At 50.9% G+C, this 13,905-nt stretch overlaps 1 protein-coding gene and 1 long non-coding RNA gene across 3 annotated transcripts; both read left to right on the top strand.

Annotated features, from left to right (window-relative positions):
• The first annotated feature begins 417 nt into the window (after nucleotides 1-417).
• LOC131278772 (uncharacterized) lies at nucleotides 418-5,799 on the top strand. 2 transcript variants are annotated; one of them, XM_058299232.2, is made up of 4 exons: nucleotides 418-677; nucleotides 1,586-1,664; nucleotides 2,106-2,582; nucleotides 5,308-5,799. In XM_058299232.2, exons 1-4 carry the CDS (start codon nucleotides 490-492, stop codon nucleotides 5,776-5,778), a joined length of 1,215 nt encoding a protein of 404 aa, XP_058155215.1. In that variant the 5' UTR covers nucleotides 418-489; the 3' UTR covers nucleotides 5,779-5,799. The 2 variants fall into 2 exon arrangements, with proteins under 2 accessions (XP_058155215.1, XP_071072012.1); XM_071215911.1 differs by lacking the exon at nucleotides 5,308-5,799 and having other exon boundaries at nucleotides 427-677; nucleotides 2,106-2,807.
• A 300-nt stretch (nucleotides 5,800-6,099) lies between these two features.
• Nucleotides 6,100-11,290, top strand: LOC139439240 (uncharacterized). Its single transcript, XR_011649081.1, has 2 exons — nucleotides 6,100-6,706; nucleotides 10,945-11,290. It is a non-coding gene; the product is annotated as an uncharacterized lncRNA (long non-coding RNA).
• Nucleotides 11,291-13,905: the final 2,615 nt, after the last annotated feature.

The raw sequence follows: 13,905 nt of genomic DNA, 5'->3' as shown, positions 1-13,905 counted from the left end.
AATTCTGAGGCCATGAAACATCTACATCAAGGCACATTCCGAGACGCTTTCTCACCAAAGTCAGCCGCTGGTGAGCCCAGCACCCTGCCACGTGGCAAAGATGGTGGCCATCCCTGCTGAGGTCCCCGCCCTCCCTTCTGGGCTCACCATCTCCTCAACCTCGAGCTGCTCCATGGGCCCAGCCCCCTGGGGGTTTCGCTGCCAGCGGCCCTCGAGTCCTCTCTCATGTGGCCGGATCAAAATGGCAGAACTCCTTTTTCCTGTGTGTCTCTGTCTGTGTCTCTTTTATATAAGACCCAGAAAGAGGGCGGAGACCCAACCTGAGTCAGGCCTCACTCACGTGATGCACTTGAAAGGGTCTCACACCCACAGGAATGGATTATTTCAAGGCATAATATTTTAAGGGGTTTCACCAAATGAAAACTCACAAATACCACAGCTACCCAGCATCTTGGGCAGGGCCAGGGATCCCCAAGTGTCTCTAAGGAAATGAAGGCTGAGAGAGAGGCCAATTGTCAACGTGAGTTCAGCTTGCTGAGGGCCGCAGGAGGTGGTGGCTGGATGAGCTGGCTAGTGCACTCACCTGCTCATGGGATTTGCCTTTTAGATGAAACAGCAATCACTGTGGAAGAGAAATTCATAACTTGCCCAGGAGTAGAACTGAAGGAACCTGGAGAGTAAGTTCCCTGGTCTGGGGACCCTCGTGGCAGGAGACCAGATGGGCAGTGCTTAGGGGTCCTGGGTGAGGACACCCTCAGCTGGGGCACCCGGGGATCCCTCTGTACCTACCCTGATGGGTGGTCCTGGAGGTGGGCAGGGATCCATGTGGCCCGGCTCTGCTGGGGACAGCAGGAGGTGGAGGGTGCCTGCCTTAGTTTCCCCACTGCTGTGACATCTACCAAGCCATGGGTTGTCTTGACAAGAGGGATTTCTTGGCTGCCAGTGCTGGGGCTGGAAGCTGGCTCCCTACAGGGTGGGCAGCGCTCTGGTGCTGGCAGCCGGCAATCCTGGGGTCCCGTGGCTCCCCCACCACACGGCCACGTGCTCTCCTCTCTCTGCCGGGTTCCCAAGGACTTCCAGCGTCTTCTCCTCCAAGTGGCTTTCCCTTGAAAGCCCCCAGTCACTGCACTAAGGGCAGTCTCATTCCCCTGACTGCAGTGTAACGATGTCCTCAGAAGGTCCACTGACAATGGGTTCCCCCCCAGGACTGGGTGCAGGTCGTGAACGTGATTTTTTCTGGGGCACGCGCTTCAGCCCATCTGGTTCCAAAGGGCTCCTGCCACTCGCTGGAGCTGAGCCCACGTGCCCTGTCCACACGGAGGAGCCCAGGGAGCCCCCCCGTGGCTGCCGCTCACGTGGCACGTGGCCACACGGTGGGCAGACGATGCCAGGCTCCTGGGACCGGCCATGTCCCTCGGGGCCTCCAAGCCAGGCCAACCTCGTGCTCTGGGGAAGGAGAGCTTGCCCATTCTCTCCACTTCCCCAGTGCCTTGCTGGCAAAGTCACTGCACCCAGGAGAGCTGGGGGCCAAGGTTCAGCCACGGGGAGACCTGGTTGTCACCGGCCCACCCCCTCTGTGCTTTAGGCCCATCTTCGTTGAAATCAGCCTCAACAAAGGCATAACCTTCATCGCCAACAACCTCAAATTCAGAGGAAAGGACTGCGTGAGTACTGGGTGGGGGCACCCCCATCACGGGACCCATCGGCCCAGCCCTGATGCAGACACACTGGGGGGCAGCTGGCAGCCAGGGCAAGTGGGTGGGGCAGGGGTCCACCAAGACCAGAGTCCAGGCCTGCAGCACCCCTGGCTGTGTGGGCCCCAGGGCCCACCCCTCCAGGTCAGGGTTCAGGCAGGGGGATGGGGCAGCCTCCGCCACACATGGTGTCCATGACCCTGGGCTCTGCCGAGGTGGTCTGAGCATCTGTCCATGAACTCCTGGCCCCCCTGGGGTCCCTCAAGGTGGAGCGCCTGAGGAGAGGAAGAGGCTGGGGGTGGAATGCCAGGAGATGGGAGCTGGGAGGGGGCCACCCAGCCCCAGCCCAGCCCTCGGCCACACCTGTTCTCTGGCAGCCAAGGCTGGATGGTGACGGTGGCCCTTCCACAGGGGGAGAATCCTGCTGCCAAACCCACCGAGGACAAGGCAGGGAACCCAAGCAAGGTCAACAGCCAGCGCCTCATTGAGCAAACCCCTGAGAAAGCCCCTGAGATGCCCCTGGAGGTTGCCCCAAAAAACCTCCCTGGAAAGGCCCCTGAGCAGGCCCCTGGAAAGCCTCCTCAGAAGCCCCCCGCAAAGCTCTTCAAGCGTCTTGCAGCCAGAGCCCTCAAGTGGCTTTCCAAGTACCGCTTTCCAAGTAGTGATGTGGACAGCAGAGATAAGCGCACTGAGCAGGAGGGGAACCCTGAGGGCGGTGGCGAGGAGGCGGAGCCCCGTGGCTTGGAGATACCCTTACCACCAGTTGTCAAAAGCTTCATCAGCACCGGCAGCAGCAGCAGCGACTTCCCCTGGATCCCCGTGGTGGTTGGCGCAGCTGCCCTGCTCTTCCTCCTGTTGCTGTGCTGCTTCTTCTACCTGTGGTGTTGGGTGAGTGCCCTGCTATGTGAGCAGGCAGGTGAGTGCCCCTGCTGCCTGAGCAGGCAGGTGAGTGACCTTCTACGTGAGCAGGCAGGTGAATACCCCTGCTGCCTGAGCAGGCAGGTGAGTGCCCCTGCTGCCTGAGCAGGCAGGTGAGTTGCCCTGCTATGTGAGCAGGCAGGTGAGTGCCCCTGCTGCCTGAGCAGGCAGGTGAGTGACCTGCTACCTGAGTTGGCAGGCGAGTGCCCCTGCTGCCTGAGCAGGCAGGTGAGTGCCCCTGCTACATGAGCAGGCAGGTAAGTGCCCTGCTATGTGAGCAGTCAGGTGAGTGCCCCTGCTGCCTGAGCAAGCAGGTGAGCGCCCCTGCTATGGTGGCAGCTCCCAAGACTGACCAAGGCTCAGGCTCCGCCCCCCCTGGGGCCTAGAGGTGCCCTGGCCTCCTGCCCTGCCTGCCACAGGGTGCTCAGGGGGAGGCTGTGCATGCTGGGCCAGGCTGCTCTGGTGCCCACAGCCCTTCTAGAGGTGAACAGAGGCCAGCATGCAGCAGGGCAGCAGGAGGACAGAGAGGAGTGCTCCTGGGTTAGGAAGGAGGGGTCTTTGCGGGGCTGGAGGACCGTCCTGAGGGCTGCAGGGAGGAGGAGGAGAAAGCGGGGGGGGGCAGAGAAGGAGCAGGTGGGTCCCTGACCTGGAAGCACTCGAGGGAAAGCCTGAGGGGACCATCCCACGAAGGGCTCTTGGCTTGGGGCGGCCTCAGCCTGCCTGGCCTGCCCCAGCCCTCCAGGGAGGGGCAGTGTCCCTGTGAGAAAGGAGGAAACTGAGGCTCAGAGGCAGCCGTGCTGGCCGCAGCCCTGCAGGCATCAGTCTGTGCCCCACGGCTCTGAGCAGGGTCCCCACCTCTCCCAGGGGCTGAGGCTGAGCCCAAACTGCATCTTCCAGCACAGGTTATGTCTTTTTAAAAAATATTTATTTTAAAAGAAGCTTTATATTACATAAATGCTACATAAAAAATATATACATAAGGGATTCCCATAAACCTCACCATCTCCCCCTCCCACACTTTCCCACATCAATAACAACCTTCCTTAGTGTGGCACATGTGCTAAAATTGATGAACACATATTGAGGCTTTGCTACTAACCATGGACTCTAGTTTACATTACAGTTGACACTCTGCCCTGCACAGTTTCATAGGTTATGGCAAAATCCATAATGCCCTGTACCCATCATTGCCCTGTCCTGGAGGACGACTCCAATGTCCTGAAATTCCCCTCATGTGACACCTCTTCTTCCCTCCCCCCCCCTCAGAACCTCTGGTGGCCACTGCCTTTATATCAATGATAGAAGTTCTTCCATTGCTAGAATAATGTCTATAATAGAATAGTAATAAGTCTACTTTAGTCCAGTGTTCATTCCCCAGTCTTGAGGATTTGACAATGGTGGTGCAGTTTCTGATTGAGAGGGGTCCTGTTTCCCAGGCGGTAGGTGGATGTCACTCTCTTGCTTGCAGTTGCAGACACTCTCTGTTCCTTGGATAGGCATTGTCCATCATCATCTCCTTGTTAGTTGTGCTGGATGAGTCCAATGAACTGGAGAGTAGGTGCTGCAACTCTGCTGAGATTCAGGACCCAACTGGCACATGGATGGACCAAAGATTTTAAGTCTCTGGAACATACATTTAATAAGTAGAGTGCTAATGATATTTCAAATAAAAGGGGCAGAAGAGCCTTGTTTAGGGAAACTATACAAGAGTCTAAGTCTGTTACACTGAGGAGCATAGATTCCAGAGTAAGGCCAGCTGATAGGGTGCCTAACTCCTGAGCTGCTCTGTGCTGCTTTTGGTGTTTGGGTGTCTCTAGCTCTTAGGAGCCCTGCTGTTTGAGGCATTGTTTACCGTGGCAGTCAATGGGATCCTGCTGAGCCTGCTGAGATGCACAGAGTGTAACCTCTGGAATGACCTTCTGATTCACTTTGAAATCTCTTAGCCACAAAAACTCATTTGTATTGAATATTTCCCCCTTTTGGTCAAGGTCTTTGCATGTGTTGTTGGTTGTTGGTTGGTGTTGGTATTAATCCCTTGGTGCCAGGGGGGCTCATCCACAGGCATCATGTCCCATGCTGGGAAAAGGATAGTGTGTTTATATGCTGAGTTTGGCTTTCAGAGAGGCCACATTTCAGCAACAAGGAGGATTTCAGGAGGTAACTCTTAGGCAATGTATAACACTAGGCTAAGTTTCAAATTCACAAGGACAGGTCTGTAAGTACGGTCGTCAATATCGAGGGCCTAGCATCATGGTCTCTCCTCCTTCACTAGGCACTGCCCTTGTACTTGGGAGATTCTTGCCATGCTGTTAGAGAATGCAGCAGCCCTCCCCAGCATGGGAGTTCAATATTCTTTGGTTATTGTGTGGGTCCTCAACCATCCAGACAGTGAACGCTTGAACATATTCATATGCCTTCGAGGCATGCCCCAGGTGGACCTCTTCCCACATTTCTGTAACCTAAAGCTTCTTTGAAAATAAAGTGGAAAAAATAAGACCCTGGGGGAATATACAGGAGAAATTATTACTGTACATACAAGACAACAGACCTTACAGTGATGAAAGAAACAATGTCTAAAAAATTTTTATACTATTTTTATTTTTAAAGTTTTTTGTATGTTACTTGTTATTTTAAATGCTAGTATTATTTCTTTTTCTTATTAATCTTATTTGGCTATGTCTTTTTAACATTCTAGTGTAAAAAGAAGCCACCGGACCCATGTAGGGTAAGTCCTAAGTGCGTCCTGACTTCCTGTGAGCTCATCTGCCATGCACCGAGCCTCCTGCGGCCCATGGAGGGGTCCGCTCCCACCCCAGGAGCTCCACCGCCTGTGCCAAGAGCCTGCAGAGCAGGAGGAGGGGGATGCAGGGGTAGGGGGACGGGGACTGCTAGGGAAACCAGGCATCCCCCTTCCCAGGCTCCCACCAAAGGGGCAGTGTGGGCAGCCTGTGGGGGGTCTGCCACAGACCCTCCTGAGACAAGTGGGACACTTGGCCCCTGCTGGCTGGCAGGATGGCACTTACCCAGGACTTGGGGAAGCTTCTGGAAAAGGAGCCTCATGTTGCAAGGACCCAGCTCTGGAATCTTCCATGCCCTTGTCTTAATCACGGTCTCCTGGTGGGCAGAGGGGCCTGGCCAGGTCAGCCCTTGGGGCCTGCATGGCTGAGAGTGGGCGAGGGAGCTTATCTGGCACAGAGCTGTGAGGGACACCCACCCAGGGGAGCCCAGGGCCAGGTTCAGGGCAGCAGCCATGGGACCAGGTGGGCCTGGGGTGGTTGCGCTTTCAAAGCTGGAGCCTGGTGGCTGAGGGGCGTCCCCTGCCCATGCGTGGACCCCTGGCTGGCCCAGCACATGGTGTCTTCATTTGCCAGGGCTGCTCTGACAAATGCCATGCCGCGGGTGGCTTGAACCCAGAGGTCACTGTCTCTGGTCTGGAGGCCAGAAGTCCAGCTTTCTCCTGGGTCCACAGGTTCCGGTGCCAGTCACTGCAGCCCTCAGGGTCCTTGGCTGGCCTCGTGCCTTGACCACACGGTGCTGTCCTTGGTCCCCTCTGTCCTCTGCCTTTAGGCTCCTCCTGAGTCACGTTTCCTCCTTCATGAGGCTCCTGGAGTGGACAGAGCCCCCACTTCTCTGTGGCCACCCATCCAGTAGTGACGTCCTGGGCACGTCCTGTTACAGACGGCTCCCCCCAGAGAGCACGGCTGCAGGCGTGAACCCCTCTCTTCTGGAGCCCTCGGTCCAGGCCCCACACAGGGCACAGCCTCAAGGAGGCTCTGCCAATGGGGGCGTCAGAGGAGCGAGGGGACAGGGGAGCTTTGCAGCACTTTGGGGATGAGCCAGATGCCGTCTTGTTTGCCCCAGAGGATGCTCCCTGGGGGCGTGGGTGCTGCTGATGGAATCCGGGGTCCCTCACTCGATTGTTCCTTATTCACCCCACAAACATCGGCTGAGTGGCAGCACCAGCCCTCCCGGTTGTGCCACCCTGGAGCAGATGCTTTCTCTTCCTACAGACAGTGTGCTGCTGCCTGCCGTGGCCCATGGTGATGCCTGCTTGTTGCGACTGCCTGGACACTGGGTGTCTGAGCCAAATGGAGGTGAGGAGGGCCCCTGTCATGCTGAGCTTGAGGTGCAGAGGTCCAACCAGAAGTCTCCACTTGTGGGGTGGCGAGGGTCCTGGGCATCTGGCTTTCTCCCTAGGTGCCAGGGGCCAGGGTGGGCACAAAGCAGAGGGCCCCATGCCCCCAGGGGCTGCAAGGCTGCCCCCCTGCCCCTCCCCTCCCTCTACCTTGGGAGCACAGGCCTCCCTGCCCCTCCTTGGGCTGCTGCCCAGCACCCTGTGCCCCCATAATGCTCCCCTCAGGGACCTTTCCTGGCTCCTGGTGTAGCTCCTCCAGCCTGTGGACTTGTCCCCTAAATGAACCACTGACACCCCCACACCAAAAGAGTGTCTTGTTCCAGATTCTGACGCTGTGACCACAGTGACCACCACCCCAGCAGGCACGCAGGCTGCCAGGCTCCTGCTCCCAAGCTCTGCGTGTTCTTGGGGTTCAGCTGGGGTGCCTGACCCTCTCTGGCAGTGTCACCCCACCATGCCATGTCCTCATGCCATGTCCCCTTTGCAGGGCAAACTGGAACTCCTGTGTGCTCTTGCTAGGGAGAACTGCAGCTCTGTGCAACTGATGCGGCCCTCGTTGGGGAGCATGGTGATCAGGCAGGGGTGCTGCCCCCATGGCGGGTGGTCACCCACAGTGCTTTTCCCTTGTGACAGTTGCCCACAGACGGAGTCCCCAGCCCTGGGAAGTGGTGCTCAGGAGCACATAGGCCCCAGGGGACTGAACGTGGCCACTAACATGCTCTTTGCCTTGTGGTCTTTATTTTTATTTTTTCTTTAATTAAAGCCATTCTCAGGATGTGTGGTGATATCTCATTCTGGTTTGGATTTGCACTTCCCTAATGGTTGGTGATGTTGACATCTTTTCATGTGCTTATTTGCCAACTGTGTATCTTCTTTGGAGAAATGTCCATTCAAATTATTTGCCCATTTTTCAGTTGGGTGGTTTAACTTTTTGTTGATAAGTTGTAGGATTCATTTATTTATTCTCGATATCAAACCCTTACCAGATACATGGTTTCCAAATGTTTTCTCCAGTTATGTAGATGGTCTTTTCACTTTCTTGATAATACCCTTTGATGAACAAATGTTTATAATTTTGATGAAATCCAATTTAACTGTTTTTCCTTTTGTTGCTCATGGTGGTGGTATAATGTCTAAGATTCCATTGTGTAACTTATTGTCTATCCTACAGTATGAGCCATATGCACTTGAGAAGAATGTGTATTATGCTGTTGTTGGATGAAGTATTTGTATATACATCAGGTTTGGTTGGTTTATAGTATTGTTTAAGTCTTTCTTTCCTTATTGATCTTTGGTCTAGAAGTTCTATTCATTATGGAAAGTGGTGCATTGACGTCTCCTACTATTAATGTAGAACTATCTACTTTTCCATTCAATCTCTCAATATTTACTTCATATATTCTGCAGTGCTGCTATTAGGTGCATATATGCATTCTCAACAAATTGACCCTTTTGTCAATATGTAGTGTACTTCTTTGTCCCTTATAATAGTTTTTTTACTTTGTCTGTTTTATTAGGTATTAGCATCTTAGTATAATATATGAGTATATTAATATTGTATATAAGTATACCCATACTGGATCCCTTTTGATAATCCTACTTGTGTCTGAATTTAAGGAGAGTCTCTTCTTAACAACATAAAATTGGACCATGCTATTTTATCCATTCTGCCAATCTCTGCCTTTTGACTGGAGAGTTTAACCCATTCACATTTAAAGTGACTACTGGTAACACAGGCCCTTCTGCCAGTTTATTTGGATTTTGCAATTCTTATTCCTTTTTTGTTCCTCAATTCTCCCATCATTGCCTTCTTTTGTATTATTTTTTCCTTTCATAGTGAACCACTTTGAACACTTTCTCATTTATTTCTGCATGCCTTCTTCTGATATACATTGAGGTTACCATGGAGTACACATTTTAATACCTTAACAAATGTGTACCATAGGGTATGCATTTAGCCTCTTAACAAAAGTGGTTACCATGGGGTACAAATTCAACATCTTCAATCTTTAACAATCTTGTTTGATTTATTACCAGCTTAATTTCAACAACATTTACAAACTATGTTCCATAGCCTTCTGCCCCCCATTCTTTATGTGTTCTTGTCACAAATTAAATCTTTATACATTTTAAAGGTTGGGTGTCCCAACCCATGGGTGTATCATTACTTTTATGCATTTGCATTTTAGATCCCATAAGAAGTGAAAACTGAGTTACAAATTGAAAGCACTGGTGTTTATAATTAACCATGCTCTTACCTTTATCAGAGATCCTTATTCTTTTATGCAGCTTTGTTCTACCATCTACTGACCTTTTGCTTTTAATCTGAAGAACTCCCTTTAGCATTGCTTATAGTCCAAGTTTAATGATGATGAACTCCCTATGCTTATGCCTTTATTTATCTTGGAATTTCTTAATCTCTCCCTCATTTTTGAAATACAGTTACTCAAGATAAAAGTTCTTGGTTGGCACTTATTTTCTGTCAGCATATTCAATATGTCATCTGTATTAGTCAGCCAAAGGGGTGCTGATGCAAAATACCAGAAATTGGTTGGTTTTTTAAAGGGTATTTATTTGGGGTAGGGGCTTATGGATACCAGGCCATAAAGCATAAGTTACTTCCCTCACCAAAATCTATTTGGAGCAGGATGGCTGCCAACGTCTGTGAGGGTTCAGGCTTTCTGGGTTCCTACGTTCCTGGGGCTTGCTTTTCTCTGCATTCAAGGTTCCTTTCTTCCTGGGACTGACTTCTCTTTCCTCTGTGAGCTTACGTCCTGGGACTCCAGCTTAAGCCTTCAGCATCAAACTCCAGCATCAAAACTCCAACATCAGAAGACCTCCAACTCTGTCCTTTGCAATGCCTTTTATCTGTGAGTCCCCACCCACCAAGGGTGGGGGCTCAATGCCCTACTGGCACAAGAAGATTAGCTAATTACTTAATTAAGTAAGCCTCTGAATCCAATATAGTCTAATATGCCCAGTGGAAAAGATAAGTGTACAAATATAATCCAATTTCTTTTTGGAATTCGTCAATAATATCAAACTGCTACACAATCCCCCTGCCTTCTTGCCTCAGTGGTTTCTGATGAGAAATTGGAACTTCTTATTGAAGCTCCCTTGAAGATGATGTGTTGTTGTCTCCTGTAATTTTCAGGATTCTCTGTTTGTCTTTGGCATTAGATAGTTTGATTATAATGTGGTGGTTGCGGATCTCTTTGAGTTTATCTTATTCATAGTTCACTATAATTCTTGGATATGTATATTCATTTCTTTACTTAAATTTGGGTAGTTTGCCTGCTTTATTTCTTCAAATAGTCTCTTAGTCTCTTTCACTCTGTCTTCTTCTAGGAATCCCATAATGCATATATTGGTAAACTTGATGTCCCACAAGTCTCCTGGTCTCTCTGTTTGCTTTTCTTCATTCTTTTTCCTTTCTGCCCCTCAGCCTAAATAATTTCAATCATCTTCTCTTCAGGTTCACAGATATTTTCTTCTGCCGGCTCCAATCTGCTATTGAACCCATACAAGGAATTTTAAATTCCATTATTGTGGTCTTTAATTCCACTATTTCTGTTGGGTTCCCTTTTATAATTTCTCTTTATTGAAATTCTCATTTTTTTCACATATAATTTTCCTGATGTCCTTTAGTTCCTTATACATGTTTTCCATTCTCTCCTTGAGCATATTCAAAATCATTTTCTAAAAGTCTTTTTATGTTCAAAGTCTGGTTTTATTTGTTGATGGTTTCTGATGTTTTATCTTGTTCCTATGACTGGGCCATCAGTTCCTGCCTCTTTATATGCCTTGCAGTCTTTACTTGCACACTGGATGTTTTAATAGTTTAAGGTGTTACCTCTGGAATTTATTCCCCGGGCTTTCTGGGGCTCTGGAAGGAAGTCAGGCCTCACCCTCACTCCCAAGTCTCCCAGTCCATGGAGGAGCAGCAGCCAAGGTCAGAGGCCAGAGCACCTAAGACTCCCTGGGGAGGGCAGGGGAGCCTCTATAGAGGGGGTGACAGCCAAACCCTCCAAGTGGGAGTAGAGGCTGGATGCCAGCACTCCAGGGAGAGAAAAAGCATATAGGACCCTACAGGTCCAGGTGGGGCCTGAGTCCAGCCCACGGGGCCAAGGAAACTGCAGCCTCTGGACCCAAATCAAATGACTTCTCCATGACCTCCTGTCTCTTCTCTACCTACAGGTAGAGAAGGCCTTCACCCCAATGAGGGCCTGGAGGGTACCGGTGATCTCTGACCCAAGACTGCGCCTTTCTCCCAACTGTGAGAGTGTCCCCTTCCCCGTGTGCCCGGGGTGCTGCCATTCCCCCGGTGCATATTCTCAGTCCTCCTGGATGCTGCCGCTGGTCTCGCCCTGTTCCCAGGCACAGGCCGCCTGCCCTCCATGAGCCCTGCCTGCAAAGCCCTAAGGCGAAAGCACCAAAGGGCCAGGATTGTTGACTTGCTGAGGTGGACACATAGTTTTGGTTTTACAGTAAAAAAGATGTTGGCATTTGTTGCTGATGATTAAAAGAGTTTATTACATGGTGAGTTTCTGTCCTCTCTGAGATGCATGTACGCTCCACCTGCTAGAATAACGCATCCCGGGGCCCCGTGGGGATGGACATGGATTGTGCCTCTCACAGCACCTCGTCTTCATCCATCTGCCAAATTCCACTCCATGAAAAAGCCCAAAGAGCCTGTTTCATGTGAATCCAGTCCTGTGTCTCCCTCCCTAACTTCATGCAAAGAGAAGCCTTTGAATTTCTCATCTCCTTTCTCCATGTCCCTGGTTTCCCACTTTGGAGTCCCACATTCTGAACGTGTCATAGAAGGTGGTGAGGAGACCCCAAGGCCACTAGCTGGAAGCACGACTTCTCTGTCCAGGTGCCCCGAACTGTGCCCAAGCCCAGAAGGATTCCACTGAACCGTGTCCTCTCCACTAGAGAAGAAAAACAACTCCCCATCTGGGTCCATCTGCCCCTGCTGGAGAATCCACGCCCAAGAAGGATGAGTTTTAGTGAGCAGCATCCTCCCACCAGGCGCAGCCCACGGTCTCTCTGTGTCTGTGAAATCACCAGGCCCACAGGCCCCCGGATCCTGGTGTGGGGTCCCTGAGCCCCTCAGGAGGGTCTGCAAAGTCAGCTGTGACTGAGGGTGCCCAGGCATCCTCTATTATATTATTTTTTCATTTAAAAAATTTATTGAAATATATCATTCATACATGAACATACATAAATAATAGGTATGTAGTATAAGTTGTACACTTACAACACATCATACTGGGCTCCCACACATCACCCCAGCACTAATACCTTGCATTGTTGTGAAGCATAGCAAACTATAACAGAGCATCATCAAAGAATTACTCCTAACTACAATCCGTATCTTACATTTGGTGTATTTTTCCCCAACCCACCTTATTATGTTTTTTATTCATAAACCTTACAATTTATCTAAAGTGTAAAATCCATTGGTATAATCAAGAATTGGGCATTCATCATTTCTATCAATTTTAGAGCATTTTCATTATTTAAGAAAAAGCAAACCACTGTCATACCTATATATTAGCAATTCTGATGACAAATTCTCTTATGTGCTCTCACCATTTCTATTCATTTCCAAACATTTCCAAACTACTTTTTACTGATTCTGCTCAGATTAAACCCAGCTTTCCATTCCATAACTACACTCTCTTCTCTGGTGACATATTCTAGTTAGCCATTCTTCATTTATTTATTTTTTTAAAGACTCATTTATTATTTATTTGTCTCCCCTTCCCCCCCACCCTGGTTGTTCTCTGTGTCTATTTGCTGCATCTTCTTTGTCCGCTTCTGTTGTCAGCAGCACAGGAATCTGTTTCTTTTTGTTGCTTCATCTTGCTGTGTCAGCTCTCCGTGTTTGTGGCACCATTCCTGGGCAGGCTGCACTTTCTTTTGCCCTGGGCGGCTCTTCTTACGGGACGCGCTCCTTGTGCATGGGGCTTCCCTATGCTGGGGACACCCCTGCGTGGCAGGGCACTCCTTGCGCATATCAGCACTGTGCATGGGCCAGCTCCACATGGGTCAAGGAGGCCTGGGGTTTGAACTGCAGACCTCCCATGTGGTAGACGGATGCCCTAACCACTGGGCCAAGTCCACTTCCCAGCCAGTCTTTATTGATCTTACTAGTTAGGAAACTAAACTCTCCACCTCAGTCCTGTCTTCTTGAAACTTTCAATTGAGTAAGGCAAGAACAGGTTTTGGTGTTTAATCAATACTGATTGAAAGAAATAACCATAATTTCTCCCATGTTTAAAAAAAAATTTTTCTGGAGGGGCCCATTTCTGCGTATGCAGGTTGTGTGTGCAGGCTTATCCTGGGACAAATAACCATTGACCTTCAAAGCCTTCCTGTCTGGTGTTGCTGCTGCTTCAGGGAGCCCCCTCTCCCCCTCCTGCCCCTCGCCCTCCTGTGCAGCCGAGTCCCCGTCTGTCCAGCCAGCTCCCAGGACGGGCTTGGGGAGAGCATTTCCCACTCGCCTCCCAGGCCATCTGTGTGCCAACAAATCCTCTCCCAAGCTGGTGGTAAGAAGGTTGCTCCTGTGACAAAATGCCGCATAAGGCGAGGCCGAGCAATGGGCCAACTCAGAGCCAGGAGCGAGGGAGAGGGGCTTAAAGCCCTGGGGAGGGGCTCGGCAGTCAGTTTAGGCCCCATTTGGAGACTCGATCCCAGGTCAACTGTGCAAGCGGCTTCCCCACACCGCACTTCCTGGCTTTCTCTGCAGGATGTGAAGCCTGACTCAGTCAACTCTTTTTTCTGTTTTCTTTTTATTTGTTTCACAAAGACTAAGAGCTCCTGGTTCTATAAATAAGAGAATGCTAACGAGGAGGAACAGGACATTGCACTGCCGGCTGTTGGAGACACTCATTCGGAGGACCTGGCTAGCACGTCCTCCACCCCAGGGGCAGGAGGGGCCACAGGGTCCTGACGTCATATGGGTAGGAGGGAGCTACACCCCTGAGTGTGGTGACCCGCTGGCTGGAGGCGCCAGCAGGCCACTGCCAGGTGTTCCAAGAGCCCTGACCACTGCAGGGGAGGGCGTGGTAGGACCCTCTGGACTTTGACACCAGCCTGGGGAGGGGGAGCCCCCATGGTGAGAGGGGGGCTTCAGGAGCTCGCAAGGCT

This window comes from Dasypus novemcinctus, chromosome 6 (assembly GCF_030445035.2).
Source record: "Dasypus novemcinctus isolate mDasNov1 chromosome 6, mDasNov1.1.hap2, whole genome shotgun sequence".
Lineage (NCBI taxonomy): Eukaryota > Metazoa > Chordata > Mammalia > Cingulata > Dasypodidae > Dasypus > Dasypus novemcinctus.
This window is presented reverse-complemented; position numbering and strand designations above follow the sequence as displayed.